Genomic DNA, 12,992 nt, shown 5'->3' on the forward strand with positions numbered 1-12,992 from the left:
CAGGCGAACGGAAGATCTCGGGATGTGACGGAAAGAAAGACCCTTCCCCCTTCTCCCCACTTCACGTTATCTATTAACCCCTGAGCATGTAACCACACCTAACCCAGTAGTTTTCCACTCCCGACTAACCTAGAGACCCTACAACCCCCCTCTGATGTAGCAAAGTCCCCCAAGACTATTTAAACCCATGAGATAAGATAATAAATGCTTTTGACCGTCCACCACATTGGTGTCAGCGTGTGTCGTTAGCCCGAGTAGCCCGGGCGAGGCCGGGCTGCCGTGCTGTCGTCTTGCAACCAGGTCGCCGTTGTCTCTCATGAAGGCAACAGAGTCCCCATGACACTGGGTCCTGGTGGAACCACAGAGGCCATGGTGACACTGCAGGGCCTCGTGGAGCCGAGGGGTTTCACCATTGTGAAACTGCAAAACCAAAGAGAGCACTGGGAGAGTCCAGGGCCCAATGGAACCAAGGGGCCATTCTGACACTGCAGGGCCTCATGGAACCAAGGGGACATTGTGACACTGCAGGACCTTGTGTAACCAAGGGGCCACTGTGACACTCTGGGGCCTCAAGGAATCTGGAACGCTGTTGTGACACTGTGTGGCCTCATGGAAACAAGGAATCCATTGTGACACTGAGGGGACTTGTGGAACCACCAAGAGCATTGTGACAGTGTGGGACCTCATGTGACCATGGGGCCTTTGTGACACCCTGGGGCCCCATGGAACCGAGGGGCCACTGTGAAACTGCGGCACCAACGAGAACATTGTGACACTGTGAAGCCTCACGGAACCAAGGAGTCCATTGTCACATTTTGGGGCCCCATGGAACCAAGGAGCCCAGTGTGACAGTGCAGGGCCTGGTGCAACCAAAGGGACATCGTGACACTGAAGGGCCCCTTGGAACCAAGGACATCTTTGTAGATGACACCAAGCTGGATGTGGGTGTTGATCTGCTGGAGAGTAGGAGGGCTCTGCAGAGGGCCCTGGACAGGCTGGATCCAGGGCCCAAACCCAACAAGGTGAGGTTTAACAAGTCCAAGTGCCGGGTCCTGCACTTTGGCCACAACAACCCCTGCAGTGCTACAGGCTGGGGACAGAGGGGCTGGACAGCAGCCAGGCAGAAAGGGACCTGCAGGGACTGATGGACAGCAGGCTGGACATGAGCCAGCCGTGTGCCCAGGTGGCCAAGAAGGCCAATGGCTCCTGGCCTGGATCACGAATGGTGTGACCAGCAGGACTAGAGCTGCTGTCCCAGCCCTGATCTGCCCCCAGCTCTGCACACAGACATTGCTGCTGCAGCTCCAGAGAAGGCAGCAAAAGGGCATCTCTGCAGAAAACTCTGTTGGGAGATCCTTGAGTTCCTATAAATCCACTGAGAGCACAGCCCCTTATTTGCACAGTCTGTGGCCAGAGGGAGAGAAGCAAAATGAGAAATGGCACAAGGAAAGGCTTTCCTCTGTGGACAAGATTAAGAAAGTAAAACAAAGAAAAAGAAACTCCAAAATGAAACCAACAAGAAATATCAAAGAAGACTTTTATTGCAAGTAATTTGCAGAAACTGGCCAGCAGGTTAATGTTCCTGAAAGCATCCAGTCATCAGTCTCCACACTGCAGCCTTGAGCTCCTGGTTCCTCAGGCTGTAGATGAGGGGGTTCAGGGCTGGAGGCACCACCGAGTACAGAACTGACAGGGCCAAATCCAGGGATGGGGAGGAGATGGAGGGAGGCTTCAGGTAGGTAAATGCAACAGTGCTAATAAACAGAGAGACCACGGCCAGGTGAGGGAGGCAGGTGGAAAAGGATTTGTGCCGTCCCTGCTCAGAGGGAATCCTCAGCACAGCCCTGAAGATCTGCACATAGGAGAAAACAATGAACACAAAACAACAAAATGCTAAAAATATAGAAAACACAAGAAACCCAAGTTCTCTGAGATAGGATTTGGAGCAGGAGAGTTTGAGGATCTGGGAGATATCACAGAAGAACTGGCCCAGGGCATTGCCATGGCACAGGGGCAGGGAAAATGTACTGGCTGTGTGCATGAGAGCATTGAGAAAGGCACTGGCCCAGGCAGCTGCTGCCATGTGGGCACAAGCTCTGCTGCCCAGGAGGGTCCCGTAGTGCAGGGGTTTGCAGATGGACACGTAGCGGTCGTAGCACATGACAGTCAGGAGGAAATACTCTGCTGAGATGAAAAAGACAAAAAAAAAAGCTGTGCAACACATCCTGTGTAGGAGATGGTGCTGGTGTCCCAGAGGGAATTGTGCATGGCTTTGGGGACAGTGGTGCAGATGGAGCCCAGGTCGCTGAGGGCCAGGTTGAGCAGGAAGAAGAACATGGGCGTGTGCAGGTGGTGGCCGCAGGCTACGGCGCTGATGATGAGGCCGTTGCCCAGGAGGGCAGCCAGGGAGATGCCCAGGAAGAGGCAGAAGTGCAGGAGCTGCAGCTGCCGCGTGTCTGCCAGTGCCAGCAGGAGGAAGTGGCTGATGGAGCTGCTGTTGGACATTTGCTGTGGCTGCACATGGACACCTGTTCATGGAGAAAGGACAGGGACAAGTCAGGAGAGGCTGCTTGGAGCCAAACCTGGGCCATTCCCTGCAGACTGTCCTGCTGGGACTCACCCACCCTTGTTACTGCTCCGGGAAAACCTTCACCCAGGTCCCTGCCTGAGCTCCAGGTGTGCTGGCTGAGTGTGCCAGGAGCAGCCAGGCCTGTGCGTGGGGGCTCTCGAGGAGCCATCCCTTCCCTGCTTCCCTGGGTTTGTGGCCCTGTGGCAGAGGGACAAGCCTGGATATTTAGGAGCTGGGCTCTGCAAAGGTGATACTGCTGCTGTCCAGGGATGAGGAGTGGCTGAAGGCCCTTTGGGAGGCTCCCAGCAGAGAGACTGACCACCCAAAGTCACAGTTCTGGAGTCTCTGTAAATGTTCAAACATTCCTTTGATGATCCTGTATTTCTCTTTCTGCTCAGAATGTTCTGTGATTCTGGGATTACAATTCCTGTTCTGCTTCTCTCATCCCAATGTTGTCTATAATCAAAAGAGAAAAAGTCCCTTGCAACAGTGGTGGAAGAATAAAGTCAAAACCAGACCTTTATTGGAAGCTTTCAGGTGTCCCAGTGGGGATGGAACACGCCCAGCCCCTGATTTCAGCAATTCATTAAGGTTGATAATTAGGATATTTAACAGGAACATCCAATAGAAGATTCAGTTACCCCAGTTACACACCCCTGGCTCAACCCATTGGAGTAATTCCAAGGGCTTTTTTGTACGTTTTTGTTATGACTGCTCACATTGTGGTCAAAAATGAAAATGTTCTTCTTCCTGATTATAATGTCCGCTTCCTGAAAATAAGACTATCCAGTAATTCAGGAATATATTTAGACAGCATATTGTTTGAAAAACTAAGAGATACTTAAGTCAATCAAGGATTGCAGTAATATGAGTACTAATAGAAATTTTATAGAGTTAAATAAGAGTTTAATAGAGTCAACTAAGGATTATAGATTTATAATTATATAATAGTAATTTACAGAGCTACAAATATATGAAAAGCAAAAATCTTATTGTCACCACCCCAGCTTTCCCATCCTGCTCCAAGCAGGAAATTGAAAACACTCTCAGGAAAGCTCCTGATCTTTACAGCAATCCCAGGCTTACCTTCTTTGGGAAGTGCCCTCCGGAGCTGTGCCCAGGCTGGTCTGGAGCTGGGAGCAGCCCTGCCCCACCCAGCCCCTCTCAGCAGCAGCACCTGCCCTGCTCAGGGTGGCTCCTTCCCCCCACAGCTCCTGGCCAGCGCTGGGAGCAGCTCCAGGGCCGGCTGAGAGCTGTCCCTGGCAGGCAGCAGAGTCCTGGCCCAGCACAGCGCCCTGGGCTGCAGGACCCTGCTCTGCAGGACAGCCCTGGGCACCCCTGGCTGCTCTGCACAGGAGATGAGCAGAGAATGCACTCACAGGGTCTGTGGGCATTGGGATGTTCCAGCTTTAGGAGATCGCTCCAGGAGCTGCAGCTGCATTGTCCTGCAGCCAGAGGTTCCTGTGCCAAGGGCTGGCAGTGATTCTGCCCCAGGCACTTCTCAGCCCCTTCCCAGCCCTGACTGATTGAAGCTCTCTGTGCCTCTGTGCTGTGCCCGGGCTGGCTGCAGGCAGTGCCCCAGCCCTGCTGGGCTGGGAGAAGAGCTGCTCAGCAAGAGAAATGTGCTTTTGAAGCTCTTCTTGGTTACCAGGATCACCCTCTGTGCCAGGAGCCCGGCCCAGCTCAGCCCAGCACAGACACAGCACAAGGACTTTAATGACCCTCTGGGGCTTTGTGCTCAGGCCCTGAACATCAGGCCCTGAGAGGGAGCTGCAGAAACCTCTCCAGAACTCCAAGTCAGAATCCAACTCCAAAGTTTCTTGGACTTTTAATGGGTCCCACTGAGGGACAGGACTGAGAAAGTGTCCCCAGGCCCCAGGCAGAGCAGAGAACTGGAGGCACTGATGACAGGTGGGGACAAAGAGAAGCCAAGTCTTGGTGCCCTGGGGCACAGCAGGGTCTGTGCCACCAAGGGCTGTGAGGAGACACCTTGTCCTGAGGCCCTGGGGCCTCCTGGCACAGCCCCAGCCAGGCTGGGCACTATCAGCCCCTGGTCCTGCCCTCAGCATCCCCCCCTAGCCCACATCCCAGTGGCCTCAAGGATCTGCTGGAAGGAGTCCCTGGGGAGCCTTGGCCAGGAATGGCCCTGGGGGCTCCTTCATGCTCCCAGGGACTGCAGGTTTTTCAAAGGACTTTGGGCTTTGCTTTTGCCTTAGAGTCTCTGAGAGCTTATTGTAATCCTGGCTTCCAATTATCTGCTGTAATTAGTCCCTGGAGAGGCTTTGTCAGGAACAACACTCAGTGGGGCTCATTAATGCTTCAAGGTACTTCAGTTATTTTAAGGTACTTGGTGTTTCCCTTTTGATACAGACTCTGTGAGAGGTTTGTGCAATCATGGCCCCAATTATCTGCTTTAACGAGTCCCTTGAGAGATTTGTACTGACACTCAGTGGAGCTCATTAATACTCTGAGATACTCAACTTTTTTCACATACTTTGGATTGTCCTTTCCACACTGAGAGGTTTTTGTGCCATTTTGAGTCTCTGAGAGATTTTTGTGCCATCCTGGCCTCCAATTCTCCCCTTCATGCAGTCCATGAGGAGACTGTGTTGGGGATGGACCTCAGTGGGACCCAATAATGCATTGAGACATTTTGGGTGTTTGCTCCTGATTTTAACTCATGGAAAGTTTTGTGCAATCTCCTCTCAGGCCCTGAGGTTCCAGGGCTCAGTTCCAAATGCACCACGGGGCTCATTAGGATCAAGCAAGTCCTGACAAACCATGACTCTGCCTTGATTTCCATCTTGTCTGGGGCAGTTCTTCAGGAAGTTTCTGTTGTGGTTTTGGTTCACCAGTTTGAGATTTCTTGGCCAATGCATCAATTAATGTGGTGGATTCAGTGTTGGCTAATTACCAGTGCACACAAAAGAATATAGTTACTCATTTCCTGCTGTGAGGTAGGATAAGGAGAAAGGGAAAGTGGGATCAAAAATTTAAAGAGCATAAAGAAAAGTTTATTAGCAGTAACTAAAGAAAGAGTAATAAGAATCAGCACAAAACTTTCAGAACACTCATCTTCTCGCCACAACTTTTTCTTCCTTATTGACAATGTAAGGAGACAAAACATAAAATTTTCAGCCAGTTTACCACCTCTAGAATAGTCTTGCTTCACTTCACTTAGGGAGAGGAGTCTCTTTTTCTTGCTATGGCGGCTTCTCCATAAGGAAACAATTCTCTTGTGCCTCTCAAGTGCCATGAATAGCAGCCACTTGGAAAAAGTGAAATAGTGAAATCCCTGCCATTTTTTCACAGCTTTTCCCACAGCTGTGTGTCATGGGCCATGTCAGCTTATGGGGTATTAGTTTAAAGATGAGTTGTTCAAGACCAGAGGTTCTCTTCAACTGCTTCTGAAATCATCTCTGGGAACAGAGGTCTTCTTCTCTCCCTGAGGGCACAGGGTCTCATCACTCCTCTCTTTCTCTGTTCAAACTTCTCATAGGATCACAGCTACTTCAACATTTGCTTACTTTAGCATGGAGGCCTTTGCTGAAACAAGTCATCTCCCCATACTTTTCAATGCCTTATAGGGAAAAAGAGAATCTGATGTATCCATGACATCCTTCTCCATAGCTTTACCAGAGGATTTCAGCCCCAAGATCAAGGCATCTCCTCATCCCTCCCATCTGGGACTCAACTTCCACTTCACTGACCTCGGTGTCTTCTGTGTGCCTGCCCTGTGTCCTTTTCTCTCACTGCAGGGAGGATGGCAGCACTGGCAGAGTCAATATCTGCCCGGGGCCTGCAGATGGTTCCGTGAGCCCGGCCGGGCTCAGTGGCCAATTCTAATTTTGGCCATGGTTCCTGGACATGAAGACCAGTTCTTTTCCATAGGAATGAAGGAACAGAGCCCCACTGTTTTAGGGGCAAATGAGAGGTCACCACCAGAGGACAAGGCCAGCCAGAGCTGCCAGATTCTGTTCTTAGAGATACCCTTGAATATAGGAAATTTTTTAGGCAGAGTGTCAGTTTTGGCAAGGGGCATCAGAAAAGACAGACGGTTCTTTTCCATACAAAGGAGAGCGCGGAGCCCCATTGCTCCAGGAGCTGATGAGAGGCAGCCCTTGGCATCCCAAGATCAGCCAGACCTGTCAGGTGGCCCCTGGCAGGCCAAGCCAGCCAGACCTATTCCATGTTCCCTCGATTCCATGGGGCCCCACAGTGTCCCAATGGTCCCTCGCTTCCAGGAGGCCCTGAGGTGTCACAATGCCCCCTTGGTGACACCAGGCCCTGAAGGGTCGGAATGGTCTCCATGGTTCCATCAGGCCCCACAGAGTCATAATGGTCTCTGGGTCCATGAAGCCCCGCGGTGTCACCATGGCCCCTTGGTTCCATGGGCTCCAGTGGTGCCACAATGATCCCCTTGGTTCCATGAGGTGCCCACAGTGTCACAGTGATCTCCATGGGAAGGAAAGAACCAAGTCCCAGTGTGGCAGGGGCAGCCACCAGAGGCCAAGGGCAGCCAGACTTGATGGTACTGGCAGATTTAGCCTGGGAGCAATCCTTCAATGTACTGAGTTTTAGAGTTGGAATCCCAATTTCAGACAAGGACATCCGGAGGAGCAGGACGGTTCTTTTCCAAAGGAAGGAAAGGACGGAACACCAGTGTTTGAGGGGCAGATAAATGGTGGCCACCAGAGGCCTAAGCCAGCCAGACGTCTCTGTCCTGGCATCATTTTTCTGGGAGCTATTCTTGTACATAGGGAATTTGGGAGGCAAATCCCAAATTTTGGCCATGGGTGCCTGGTTGAGATGGATGCTTTTTAAGCAAGAAAAGCACATGGACCCAGTGTCTGAAAGGCAGATGAGAGGTGGCCCCTGGGTGGCCAAGGCAGCCAGACCTGTTTCTGTTGGCAAGTTTCATCAGGGAACAATCTTTGCATATAAGAAAATTTGGGGAAGGAATCCCAGTTTTGGCCATAGGCCCCTGGAGAAGAAGGACAGTTCTCTCCTATAGGATGAGGAAGCAAAGAGTCAATTGTGACCCTGGGGTCCCACGTAACCAAGAAGCCATGGTGGCACAGCAGGGCCACGTGGATCCAGTGGTCCATTGTGACACTGTGGATCCAAGGAGACCATGGAGACACGCCCAGAACCTCATGGAACCAAGGGGTCCATGGTGACCCAGCAGGGCTGCAAGGAGCCAATGGTCCATGGTGACACTGCCCATCCAAGGAGGCCATTTGGACACTGCAGAAGCTCATGGAGCGAGGTGGCCATCGTGACACTGAAGAACTTCATGCCACCAAATATCCATGGGGACACAGCAGGGCATCATGGATCCCAGGAACGGCTGTTGGCAGTGCGGAAACTCCTGGAACCAGGGGCTGTTGTGGCACTGCAGAACCAACACAGCTGCTGCACCTTGTCCCCTGCCCTGCACAGCTCCTTGGGAGGCACGGCAGGAGCAGCACCCTGGGAGCCTCAGGATTGCCCCTCTGGGATCCATGGCACACACTCCCAGGGGCTGGAATTCCAGTTCCCAGCCAGGAAAAGATGTCCCTGCCCTTGAAGGCAAAGATCTTATGGAAGAGCCAAAAGCCAAGTGCAGCAGGATCCTACAGTGACATTTCACTGCCAGCCTTCCTAACTTCACCCATGGTTGTCGTAGCTCATGGATTGGGAATTACATCAGGACAGGGTCTGTGGTGGGAGCTGCCCTGGGTCAAGGGAGACACAGAGAGAGAAACAGAGCAGGCGAAGGAAGGCAGGAGAGAAAGGAGGTGTTTTGGTTTGGAATGACAGGTGTCTGCTAAGGGAGGCAGGAGCCTCCTCTGAAATGGAAAAATGTAGACTCTTTCTTCCTGAATTGTTATAAATTTGAAATTAAGGGGGGGCTCTCAGGTAAAAATTTGGAGCAGGAATAACAGCTTTTTATTAGGGAAGAAAATAAAAAGATAAAATAAACAATGCAGTAAACCAAAACAACACTGACAGAGTCAAAATACAACCTGACACTCTGTTGGACAGGGTGTTGGCTGCAGTCCAATTGGAACTGTGGCTGCAGTCCTCCTGCAGTGTCAGGTGTGGTTCTGTTGGAGAAGTGATCCTGTAGAAAAGGGTGTCTTTTTTTGAAGAGGAAGAGGCAGCTGTTCCTCTGAGAAATCCAGCCCAGAAAAAGCTGTGTTGGTGGGCCAGAATCTCAAGATTAGATGCAGGTAGGAATGCTTGGCTCCTCCCTCTGGGCGGAGCATCTCACAATGGGATGTTACAGTTCTTATCAGTCATGCAGTGACATTCAATGGTTCATTATCAGCAGATGTCTCCCCTGAGGGATTGTGGAAGAGATAAGGAAAAACTGCCCACTTCACACAGGACAACTGCCATACAGATGGCAAATAGAACACATCTTTCTTTTCAGTCTGGGACAGGAGGTCACAAACAAAATCAGCTGAGAAGGCGGCACTCTGAAAAGCAAACCAAAATTGACAGAAAATGAATGGAACAGAAATCAATAATTCTGGAAGTTTTATTTACTATCAAAATAAATCACAACCATTCAGACCCACACAATCTTAATCCCACAACCTCAAATTTAAATATCACTTCTCCCGATCTCCTTCCAACCCCATCTCACCCTAGAGGCTGTGGAATTGAGTAATTTTTGCATGGGACTGAGGTGGGAACCTGCCATTTTGAGGTGGGATTGAGCAATTTTGGGGTAAGATTGTGGGGTTTCCAGTGGGATTGAATAATTTTGAGGTGACAGAGCAATCCACCTTGGCTTTTGGAGTGCAAAGATATGGAGAATACTACCAGATATCCCCCAAGAACCCACAAATCCTCCAGAATACGTTCCTAATCCTACCTCAGATACCTCTTAAATGGTGGGACTTTTGACATCTCTGATCAATACTCTTTTTAGTCATTTTTCAGGTGTTTTTAAGTGATAAAGACAAATCAGAAGAAAATTAGGGTCAAACCAAAACCATAGAGCCCTTGAGCATCCCCTGGGCACAAGACAAAACAAACTCAGCAGAAATTAAACTTAACCCTACATAAAATGCCTTGAGGAAGATTTGCTCTTCCCACAAGTCTCTTGTGATGGAAACACAAACAAATCCCAAACATTAATAAACCAGCAGCAGAAGAAATTCTGTGGCAATTCCAAATTCCATCACTTCCAGCACAGCTCTACCTCAGATGCTGGCAGGTTCCAAAAAAGAAACATGGAAATTTGGCCCAATACAGATTATTAAAAGGAAGGGAAAGCTCTGTGGAGCTGTCACAAAGGTGACAGGAACGAAGAAAATAATGATTCTCATATTTGGAAAAGCCCCCAAGCCTGCAAATTCACTAATTATTCGGGAGTTTAGCTACTTGAGCTGGGCTTCTTGTAGGACTTTAGTAGCCTTGTGTTCCTCACCTTGGGGTGACTGATCCTGGTCAGTTTCACTGGTATGATTTGCTCCCTTTCCTCCAGTGACTTTAACGAACTTTTCAGCAAGGACAGGAATATATTTTCTTTACACTGGCCACCCACAACAGCCATTTTCCTCATAAGTTCTCCCAAAAGTTGCTCAGAGGAAGCTGCATCCAAGTTTCCAAGAGTTCCTCCAGAAAGAGGCAGAACCTCCTCAGAGGAGGGAACCAGGCTGATGTCAAAGGCACTTGGGGTCAGACAACAGTGCCCTGAACTCACTGTGCAAAATAATGTTGCAAGCTGGTTAATAAAGTTGTTAGAGCGATGCCTGTGCCACAGTTAAGGTGCTAAGGAGATAAAATCTGAAGTCGATTTTCCTGAACAGTAAATGTGAGGAAGAGAGAGAGATGGAAAGGAAGAGAAAAGGGGGGAGAGCAAGGGAGTGACAGGGACAGAGATCTCCCCTGGGGTGAGGCAAGTGTGACATTGTCCCCTGTGTGCGTGGCCTTCCCAGGGTGGGGGTTTTACACCTGAGCCAGTTTGGGTAAGGGGGGTGGTGTTCACCCCCCACCCTGAGCAGGGAGTGCCTCAGTGTTTCAGGTTACAGTGTCAGATGTAACCAAAAGTGTTTTCAGTCACCATCTCCATAAACTGTTATCAACAGGTGGGGCAGTGTTCTTTATCTCTTCCACGGCTCAACCCTTATAACGCCCTCCAGGGGCCATCTTCTGTTAATGGGCCATTGAGTGTCACTGCAGGGCTGATAAAATTACATCATCCCATTGTGGGATGCTCCGCCCAGGGGGAGGAACCAAGCATTCCTACCTGGATATAATCTCACCCTTGCAACACCACAACCACCTTGCCTACTGCATTCCTGGAGGACAAGAGCTCCATAACCACCACTCGACCTTCAGAGGAAGACCAGACCCTTCTACAGGATCCCCGCTTTGACGGAATCACGTTCATCACTCCAGCTGGACTGCAGCCACCATTTCATCAGACTGCTACCACCACCCTGACCAACGGGGTGTCAGGGTATATCCTGACTCTGTTAGATTAAGCCAGTGTTTCTGTATCATTGCCTTGATCTTAATTTTCTTACTCAATTTTCATTCTGGCTTAGACTCTCTCCCTGGTTTGCCTTCAAACCGGTACAAAACTCACTGTGCTCATCCCTTGTTTTCCTTCCAAAACAGGATTTCCCATACCAGATTTACCAGATGGAGGAGGAGGCTGCGAGGAAGATGCACTGGGACACCAAGGCAGGTGAGAAGGAAGTCAGTGCCCCTTTCCCCCTCTCTCCTGCTCCATCTCCCAGCCCAGCACAGCCCCCGGCTGCAGGACAGCCCCGCTGCCGATGCTGTCGTGATGGGGATGCACTGGGGGGATCTCCTTGCCCTTCCCTGTGGCACGGAGGCAAATCCCATCCCCTCCTAGTCTTTCCTACCCCAGAGCAGGAGCTGAGGATGGAGAGCAGGGAGGACAAATCCCCACAGCAGAACCTCATGGAAGAGGCCGTTTTTAGCAACTCCACAGCGCATGAATACAACAGGGAGGAAAAGCCCAGGAGATCCCACAGGAGGAGGTGCTGCAAGCCTAGCCCAGGGTGCTCTGAGGGGGAAAGACCCAGCCTGTGCCAGGAAGGTGGGCAGAGCTTCAGCCAGAGCTTGGAGGTGGTGGTCCCTGAGAAGCATCATGATGGGGAGAAGCCCTACAAGTGCTTGGAGTGTGGGAAGAGCTTCAGGCAGAGCAACAATCTGAAACGACACCAGATGATCCACACCGGGGAATGGCCCTACGAGTGTGGGGAGTGTGGGAAGGGCTTCGGCTGGAGCTCCCACCTCATCATCCACCAACTCATCCTGTTGCCTTTATAAGGGGCAACGAGGGACCTGGTTCAGGTAAGGCAGCACGGCGGCCTGGCCTCTCCAGGCCGCTCGGGCTAATCAACACACGCAGATACCAATGTGGCAGACGGTCGAAAAGCGTTTATTATCCTATCTCGTGGGTTTAAATAGTCTTGGGGGTTTTTGCTACGTCAGAGGGGGGTTGGGGGGTCTCAGGGTTTAGTAAGGAGTGGAAATTTACCAGGGCAGGTGTGGCTACATGCTTCTGGGGCTTCTGGGGTTAATAGATAACGTGGGGAAGAGAGAAGGGGAGGGGTCTATCTTTCCGTGACATCCCGTGGTCTTCCGCTCCGCCTGTCCCTATCTACCACATCTCCCCCCTCCTTATCACATACAAAATGAGGTAGTCGTAGGTATAGGCACTGGAGTGAGGTACAAACTTGCAACTTGTTAAGGAAAGGGTGATTTGGTAGATCTGGGTAAATTTTTCAAGGCAGGTGCTTAAGGCTTTAGCTACTGACTGTGTTTGCAGTTTTTTGGTTTACAGCATTTGTTGGTGGCCTATGAACAGAATGTTTGCCCTTTCCAGACGGGCCTGAACAAACGAGACTAGTTTGTTCAGCAGGCATGGTCCTATGGTAATAGCTAAAAGCAGTATTGCCAGTGGACCTACCAGGGCGGAAATTAAAGTGGTGAGCCAAGGTGATTGATTGAACCAGGATTCAAACCAGCTCTGCTGGGTCTCCCTGTCTCTCTTTCTCTGAGCCAGTCTGTCTCGGAGTTCTGCCATGGAGTCTTTAACGACTCCCGTATGATCTGCATAAAAGCAGCATTCCTCCTTCAAGGCTGCACACAGTCCTCCCTGCTGCATGAACAAAAGGTCCAGACCCCACCTATTTTGTAAGACCACTTCTGAAAGCGAAGAGACTGATTTCTCTAGATAGGAGATGGATTTCTCGATCCTCTGCAGGTCTTTGTCGATGGTCATTTGCAGCTGAGAGAGTCCGTGCTGTTGGGTTGCGATGGCTGAGACACCCGTGGCTGTGCCAGCTGCTCCCAAGCCGAGCAGCATCGCGATAGTTATACCTGTGATGATTTCCCTTTTGTGGAGTCTGTTAGGTTCTTCGAGAAGATGGTATATCTCTTCGTCTGA

General features: G+C 50.6%; 2 protein-coding genes across 2 annotated transcripts in view; one reads left to right on the plus strand and one right to left on the minus strand.

Annotated features, from left to right (window-relative positions):
• Positions 1–12,992, minus strand: part of LOC121468988 (uncharacterized) — a 418,875-nt gene that overhangs the window by 195,276 nt on the left and 210,607 nt on the right. The gene's annotated exons all lie outside the window — the stretch shown is intronic.
• The window catches only part of LOC140681433 (uncharacterized), a 45,494-nt gene that overhangs the window by 25,937 nt on the left and 6,565 nt on the right, over positions 1–12,992 (plus strand). Inside the window, exons 3-4 of the mRNA XM_072921264.1 lie at positions 11,189–11,269; positions 11,702–11,851. Coding sequence (XP_072777365.1) covers positions 11,189–11,269; positions 11,702–11,851 — 231 coding nt within the window. The remainder of the gene's footprint in view (positions 1–11,188; positions 11,270–11,701; positions 11,852–12,992) is intronic.

The sequence above is a fragment of the Taeniopygia guttata genome, chromosome 36, assembly GCF_048771995.1.
Source record: "Taeniopygia guttata chromosome 36, bTaeGut7.mat, whole genome shotgun sequence".
NCBI lineage: Eukaryota > Metazoa > Chordata > Aves > Passeriformes > Estrildidae > Taeniopygia > Taeniopygia guttata.